Consider the following 8,197-nt stretch of genomic DNA (forward strand, 5'->3'; position numbering starts at 1 on the left):
CCGAAAGCTGCAAGAGCCTCCTACACGCTAACATGTGCCAACAATTTTTTGTTTTTTAATTTTTATATTTAGTTAAATATCAAATTTTCTCTAAGTTGAACTAATAATAATAATTAAAAAAAACATTATAAAAGGATGAAAAACCCCTTAATACTAGTTCTAATTTTTTTGCTTTTGAACGCGTTAAGGTTGTTTTACTGTATTTTATTTTTTTTATTCGATCAAATATCAAATTGCCCTCACATCTAGCATAATAATAACAAAAAAACCATTATAAAAATATAAAAAATCCATTATTATACCATCTTTTAAATGGATAGTTTATTATTAACAATATCTCAGTTTCATATCCAGATTATTAGATTATCAGGTCAACTCCAAAACAGTATCTTTTTGATTTTTTTTTTTAATGAAATGATATTGTTTTGGATAAAAATTAAAAGAAAAAAACTGAAACAATGCGAATTTAATCTTCTTTTCTATTATCATTTGGTTATTACTCATGGAAAAACCCTGGTAATTTATCAGATGAAGACGTCTGCAGAAGGTTATCTGTACAAAAGGAAAGCTGTTTCTTGGAACAACTGCTATAAGATAACGCTAACCCATACATATACTTTAATGTCGTCTGTTCCAGAACCATGGCCAGCATCGACCACCTCTGCATCCACCCGTTCAAAATATGACCAGCTGGGGTTAAATGGACGATAACGTCCAGGTGATTACACATAGTATATCATGCCAACTTCAATAAGGCTGATGTGAGGAATGTTCAGTGCCACAGCCGGGCCCCTGCAATTCTTCCGAAGAAATGAATACCCGATATCAATAGCTAGTTTTTTAAGGAAAGAGGAAGTTCTCCTAGCCTTCACATATGAATGCCCCATTATGTAGGCTGCCCCTGCTTCCTTTGCCTGGATCAGATCCATCAGCTCTTCCCTGACTGCAGGATCCATCCCGGGATTTGATGGCAGCTGAAACCTGACATGGCGCCTTCTGATATGAAGATTGTCATCGTCGTAAGCAGATTGCAAGCTCTGGAGGGTTAAGGATCTGCTATTTTGGATAGAGTCATCAATGCTAAGAAAGTCTTGCTCGGATACTATTAAACTCAAGCTAGATTGGACAGGTCTGGTGCTCATAACAGCCATCCTGCCATCAAGGGATGAACTCTCAGATGAAGAGAACTGTGGTTGTTCAACTGCTTCCATCTGAATGAACTCTGCTATGCTCTGTATAAGCATGTTCTCAAAGTCACCATCATCCCTCTGGATGTCCTTGTAACCATACCTCACTATGCACCTATACATGCGATATGGTCTTGGGCATACTCGACCAATGAGGAAGCGTTCTTCAGGGGAAACATATGGAACAGGAACTGATTTGACACAAACAAAAACTAGAACCTTGTGAAATGCAGGGAGATTTGTTACAAAGTGTGAGAAGATTGCTGGAACTCCAGTGGCCAATTCAGAGTATATGAGACCTATTCCCGGTACACGGACAATGCCAAGACTGGGGCCCAAGCCCAGTAACCATTTTAATGAAACTTTGTTGTGCAGATCAAAGTTGTACTTCTTGCGAGTCCCGTAATGCCAAATGTACATAATGAACATAAAAATGGCTGAGAGCACAAGAGGGGCCCATCCTCCCAGGGGCACTTTCATGAGGGCTGCAGACAAGTAGACACCCTCAATGAACCCAAAGAATAGAAGGAAAAGCACAGCCAGAATGACACTCTTCTGCCAAACGAAGATTATGACAAGTGCCATCAGAAATGTTGTGACAAACATAACTGTCATGCAAGCAAGTCCTGGGAACCAACAAACAAACATGATCACTACAAATATTCAACCATGATCATATGCCTAAAAAAAGATAGTCATTAGCCTAATAAAAGTAAGTAAACGGGAGAAAAGAATGTCTTCCATGCCTCTGTTGACAAACCGGCAGAGAGACTTATCCGGCAACTATGGCCTCAATATGACAACCCAGGAAAATGGACATACATTGTCCTAAAAAGTTTAGAAAGAATCACCAGAATGAAAAATTAAGAGGCAGCGAGCAGTGACGAGAGCATTTCTACCTAACTTGTGCAGCTGAACTCCTCAATGCTTCACATATAGCAATAAATTGCACAGCTGAACTGAAAATCTTATTTCTCTTAAATGAGGATACGGCTATACTAAAGGGCATAATTGCATATACTTGCCACCTAACCATCAGATGATTGAGGAAAGGAATGACATAGCATGATATGGATAGAGGAATGGCTTACCATAAGCATTTCCAATCAAAGTTGTGTCTTGAAATCCAACAGTTACAGCAAGAGTAAGGATCATGAGGATCCAGTTTATTTCTGGGATGTAGATCTGCCCATATATGTGTTTCGAAGTGTGAACAACTTTAACTCGTGGAAAACATCCAAGGGCATGGCATTGTTTAACAATAGAGAAAGTGGCAGTGATAACAGCCTGACTCCCAACAATAGCAGCAAGGGTGGCAATAATGCATAAAGGCCAGAATAACTTGTCTGCAATATACAATTACACATCAAATTAAACCAGCTCCAATAGGACAGCAAATTTCTGGAATAATTGTTACTCAATGTCACGTTGAATACCAGGTATCGAGTCATAGAAACTGTTTGGAATGGATTTGGGATTTATAGACAGAAATGCAGCCTGGCCCATGTATTGTACAACCAAACAAGGGTAAATTACCAATGCAAAAGCAAGCTGCACAGGCAAGAGCATCATTAAATTTATCACTTGGAAATACAATTGTAAGTAGCACCTCAGTCATAAATAACAAAGTTCGAGTTTTACACTCACCCTAATAGATAAGGCAGTGAAATGACCAAGATCAGCAAACATTGCTTCAGTGCCTGGTGAGACCCAGATAATTGTTGGTAATTAGTGCACTGACATTAGCTATGTACAAAACTAAATCAGTTATTTCATGTTTGGAGAGCTGAATAGTTTTCAACCAAACTCACAATGAAAAGTGACAATCGCATGCAACAAGCCAGTGTAAAATCATGCAAGGTCAATGTCCAGATCCAACATACCAGTTATGGAAAGAAGGACCCCTCCAAGTGAAATCCAACCTTCTTTACCAGTATGGTTGAAGAACTTTATAATGTAATGAGGCGACAAAGCATGAACAATCTTTGGGTTCCAATGTACAATGTTGTACAGTCCAATGGACAGAATTGACACCAACCAGATGATTACAATTGGTGCAAACATAAAGGCTACCTTGTGAGTGCCACAATGCTGCAGAGCAAAGAGGCCGACCAAAATGACACAGGCAAGCAAGACAAGTTCGCCTACCAAGAACAAGAAGCATAATTTGTCCAAAATGAGTATTACGAAGCCGTAAGGTGTAAAGAAATATTAAAATATTTGATAGACATCATAATGGAAATGTTGAAAGGACAAATTGGTAAGAATAACTAATTTACCATTAGTCAATTTATTGTTAGCTTCTTGTAGCCCAGATACTGCTGACAAAACTGCAACCACAAAACAAATTTGATATATAAATTTAATCAATGAACAAACTATTGAAGTCGAGAAAAGAAATGTTGATATTGCTACTTCTATGTAACAAGTTTCTGCAAGGTGAAGTAATGAAGAACCTGCTGAAGAATAATTCAAAAAGTCATAAAAAGAAAAGAAAATAAAACATAAAGTTAACTAGAATGCAGAAATTAAAACCCCTACTGCCATCAGCACCAATGCCAGTTGCTAATGAGATGACTAATGCCCACATAATAAAAGAAATTGAAGACATGTATCTGAGTGCTAGACTCCTTATTCTGAATTTGTGGGACTTTCATTAAATTAATTTACAAACCAAGTAAATAGTAATAGCAAGATCTATAAAAGGTCTTCCCTGCTTGTACATGCCTTGCAAGATAGAAGAGACAGCAAAATATGGAAGCAAAAAGATTTTCTTACAGCATTTCCAATGCTCAAAAGTTGGTAAGGACATGACACTCGTGCAGTTTCGGAAACACATAATTATTAGTAACTTAGCAATGCATTACCAGATATTGCTGGAGTAAGCACGCCATCACCAATGACCATGCTAGCACCAAACAAGACGACAATAAGTAGGGCAGTCCGAAGCCTTTTGTGCTTCTCCAGAAATCTCTTCAATGGAGAGGAGGCCATAGCCTGTGTTGAAGGGCCATACTTGTAGGATGAGAGCTCCTCATCAGCTGCTTGTTGATTGGGAAGTAAGCTCAACTTTGCATGCCTGCAAAGCAACGAGTAAAGAGCAAATGTGCCGCCTGACATAAATTAAAGTGTATCAGAAAAAGAGCATGGAATTAAAATTCATGTGAGAAATATTTGACAGGGAAGTTTTGTCTCACCTTCACCGTTGTCATCTGCGCTCAATACAATACAGACATACTTGATCAAAGGTATCAATGTAAAGGTCCAGAAAACCAAGGAAAATGCTCCAAATATTACTTCCTCAGTCTGGTGATTCTGCATCCTCCCAGCAAATATGTTTGTATAAACGTAAAGAGGTGAAGTACTTAGGTCTCCATACACTACCCCAAAGCTTTGATATGCCAATAGTAGATTCCTGGATAGAGTTACCCATGAAAGCTGCAAAATCATGCAAGTCAAGCTATGGCTCAAAGTCAAGGAAACTATTGAAATTTTAGCTCCATAAAAAATAGTACTCCTGTTTAATTTACTTCTGATGCCAGGAAATACAACCAGCCTGAATTGAGAACTAAAGGGAGGCAACAAGACTTGTTGAAAGCATGAGCGGCACACTTTGATTAGGCACATTAAAAAAAAAAATCATCTCTTTTCATTTATGGATTTTTATCTAATGATCCAGGGCATAATCCTGGACGAGAATAATAAAAATAAAAAAGAAGGCTACTCCCTTGCTTGATTTTTATTTTTACTAAATATTCTTAGAGTAATCTCTATGTTTTCAATTTAATCCATCATGTTACTCACTTGACTTTGCCATTGACTAAAACTATTTACGCTGAAACCATCGAATAAAAAAATTTCTCTCTTTATACATAAATGTTTTAAATAAATGATTATCAATGACTATGATGTGACAAAGAACTCGACCTCTATCATTTGGGTTCTTATGATTCAGCATATAACTTAACACAGAAGCATACAACCGCAAAAAATCCAGACATCAACCTATGTAAACCGTTCATATAATGCTTTAAAATAAGAACAAAGAGTAAAATATCATATCAGGTGGGGGGAGGTTTCAATTCTTGACTTCGTCAGCGAAAAATGCATTCTTGCTATGCCAAGAGTTATAAATCACATTGAAAAAAGAAGCTAATCTCACCAACATGAATAAAATAGAAAGAACTAATCAAAGGGCCAACGAAACACACAAGAAGTTGACTAAATAAAAGAAAATAAATCATTAAAACCAACTACTGTAGTTGAAAAATCATTTGTGTTTATCTTACAAAACAAAACAATATATAAAAACATGATAATACAGAGAGAGGGGCTGTTTGATTTCTGACAGTCAAACTCACTGAAATCCTTCAAATAAGATCTCAATGAAACTGTATGATGCATCCAATCCATCCATTTCACTGCTAAATCTTTACACAATCAATTACAAACTAACATCCATTTGAAAACTGCAACAAAAATCATTTCCCACTTCCTCTCTTTACATTTCTACTGATGATTGCTCAAACTATGAATCATATATAAAAACAATCAAGATAAACGATAGAAAAAATGAAATAGAGAGGGAGAGGAATAACGTGAGAGGGATTAGGAGAGCGTTGGACTCCAGATTGTGCCTCCATTGGCAGATGCAAAGCAGACGTGAACCTTAAGGAACTCTCTCTCTCTCTCTCTCTCTCTCTCTCTCTCTGAGCTTCTGAGAGGGGGTCTGGTTTTAGTGGAGCTCAGCAAGGAACAGGCAAGACACATCTGCCTAGTATTATTATTATTAACCTTAAATTATTATTGTTACTATTATTTAATTTAATGTTCGAAAACTCAATTATATTTGTATAGACTGATGTGATCTCAGTGACGACAAATATTATATTCTGGATTTGTGATATCAGGTATCATCATCATCTCCTCCTTCAATTTTCAAACTTCACTTGATTCGTGTTTTTTATGGTTAAATGTTGTCAAAAGGTTTACCCATCGCACGTGTTTAGCTTGTCATTTATTAAACACGTGTGAGCTGGATGTGTCCATTTGGTTAAACTAGTTAAACCTCGATTACTTTCATTGAGTTAACTCTGAGAATTTTTATCATTAAAAAATTATTTTATTTAAAAACAATAAAGTTATTTTAAAATTAATTAAATTAATTTAGCAAATTTATAATTATAATTTTAAAATCACTTAGTAGGTCAACGAGACTAGTAAACTAAGGTTATAACTAAACCAGATTTAAAGATAAAATAGAAAAAGACAAAGACTTAAGAGTGATTTGATCAAAAAAATCAGATTGAATTGTTAAAGCCTGGTTAAAAATCTTATTGTAACATATTAATTATTTATTTTAAAAAATTAATTCGAGTTGATTTAACAAATTTACAATTATAGTTTTAAAATCAGGTATGGTCCGACAGGTCGATCCGGGATCCAGTTAACCCGAGACTAGAATCGGAATAAGTTTTAAAAAAATTAAAAAAAAAACAAAGACTCAAGATGATTTAGTTAAAACTCGTAACTCGAGTCTTAATCCAGGTTCACTTTCAGACCGGATTTAAAACTTCACTCAAATCTTATCAGGTAAAATCCATGAGTGGATCTTATAAATACATTCTCGGTTGCTGTAACAGTGAGAACATAAGGTATAAAATCCAATTTTGATTTTTCTAATTAAGACTAGATTGAGACCTAGATTTGATTAGATTTCCAATAGAGTCGTACAAGCAATTGTTTATAGCAAACTAAGCTAGGTCAAAAAAAGAGGACCCATGGATCGATCTTAGTGACCCGGTGGGGCATGATATGGTGCTAGCCTGCTAGGTTTGACAACGAGAACCTAGCAGAGGCTGCATGAGGGGGACTGAATTAGGGCAAAAGGTTCCGATAAGACAAACGTAATTAATGGCTTGGGAATAATGCACAAACAATAATTCTCCCACCAAAATAGACAATTCTACAAAACAAATCCGAATCTGATATGTGACAAAAAGTAGTATGACTCAATAAAAAGCAAGTTTGTTGAAATAATACAAATCAAATTTTAAATAAAAAAATGACGGTTAAGTTAATATAATTTAATTAATTTGATAAATTTAAAAAATATAGGTAAAAATATAATTTGATTAAAATAATTTAATATAACAAGATATTGAATCGACCCAGTTCAACTTGGATTAATCTTTTAAATTTGTGACTCGGGTTATAAAACTATGAAAATTCTAAATAAAATGAATCAAAACAAATTATGAAATTCAATTCTCACCCTTTATTGAATAATAAAATTAAAAAAAATAATAGAAAGAGAATAAAATAAGTTTTCTAAACAAAGTTATGAATATAGAAAAAAAATATAAAAATACCATTAATGAGCCTATGATTTATTTTCTATATTTTTGTTCGACTATCAGCAGTTTTATAAGGTATCTTTGAATTTCAATTGCTCTAAAATTTTAACGTAAATATAATAATATGTCAAGAAACTCCTTATAAAATTTTAATCTAATCCAAAAGTCGGCTTGAGAGATGTGATTAATATTGTAAAACTGGATAATATTTTTATATAAAAAAAATAAAGAAAAAAACACCATTTGACCGAAATAGAATGGTCGGAACATAAACAGAACATTCCAGTTGAAATTTAGATGGAATTTCCATAATAGACTGAGATGAAATTTATTCTAGTTTATTTTATTTTTTGAATTGAAACAAGATATACCATCCATTTCAAATGAAATATAATTTATAACTTGATAAAAAATAAAATTATTAAACCTAATTCATCCATTTTAAAAAATCAAGTTATTAAACCATGGTTAAAAGTTATCAAACCTCCATCACAAATTAGATATGTTAATCATAATCGGTTAAAATCAAATCATTTAAAAAAAATAAAATTAAATTTTATATAATCACAAGTTAACTTGTTAAGTTCCACAAGTTTAACCTGTCAATACAGGTTTAATAACACTAGATACCATGTATATACAAAATCACGCACA

The 8,197-nt window shown here is 34.4% G+C and overlaps 1 protein-coding gene across 3 annotated transcripts; it reads right to left on the bottom strand.

Moving 5' to 3' along the window:
* Window positions 1-451: 451 nt before the first annotated feature.
* Window positions 452-6,063, bottom strand: LOC7462448 (potassium transporter 4). 3 transcript variants are annotated; one of them, XM_002302978.4, is made up of 9 exons: window positions 5,786-6,062; window positions 4,385-4,625; window positions 4,055-4,300; window positions 3,467-3,517; window positions 3,071-3,331; window positions 2,835-2,887; window positions 2,624-2,738; window positions 2,279-2,533; window positions 452-1,813 (listed from the first exon to the last, which is right to left on the bottom strand). In XM_002302978.4, exons 1-9 carry the CDS (start codon window positions 5,828-5,830, stop codon window positions 723-725), a joined length of 2,358 nt encoding a protein of 785 aa, XP_002303014.1. In that variant the 5' UTR covers window positions 5,831-6,062; the 3' UTR covers window positions 452-722. The 3 variants fall into 3 exon arrangements, with proteins under 3 accessions (XP_002303014.1, XP_024450941.1, XP_024450942.1); XM_024595173.2 differs by having other exon boundaries at window positions 4,385-6,063; XM_024595174.2 differs by having other exon boundaries at window positions 4,055-4,266; window positions 4,385-6,059.
* Between the last annotated feature and the right edge of the window lie 2,134 nt (window positions 6,064-8,197).

Source organism: Populus trichocarpa, chromosome 2 (assembly GCF_000002775.5).
Source record: "Populus trichocarpa isolate Nisqually-1 chromosome 2, P.trichocarpa_v4.1, whole genome shotgun sequence".
NCBI lineage: Eukaryota > Viridiplantae > Streptophyta > Magnoliopsida > Malpighiales > Salicaceae > Populus > Populus trichocarpa.

Excerpts from the sequence above, each read along its gene's own strand:
- LOC7462448 (XM_024595173.2), bottom strand. The coding sequence starts at position 4,814 with ATGTGCCTAATCAAAGTGTGCCGCTCATGCTTTCAACAAGTCTTGTTG. Across the intron at positions 3,518-4,054 it reads GCTTACTCCAGCAATATCTG|TTTTGTCAGCAGTATCTGGG; the intron begins GTAATGCATTGC and ends TTGTGGTTGCAG. Across the intron at positions 2,888-3,070 it reads GGTCCTTCTTTCCATAACTG|GCACTGAAGCAATGTTTGCT; the intron begins GTATGTTGGATC and ends GGGTCTCACCAG.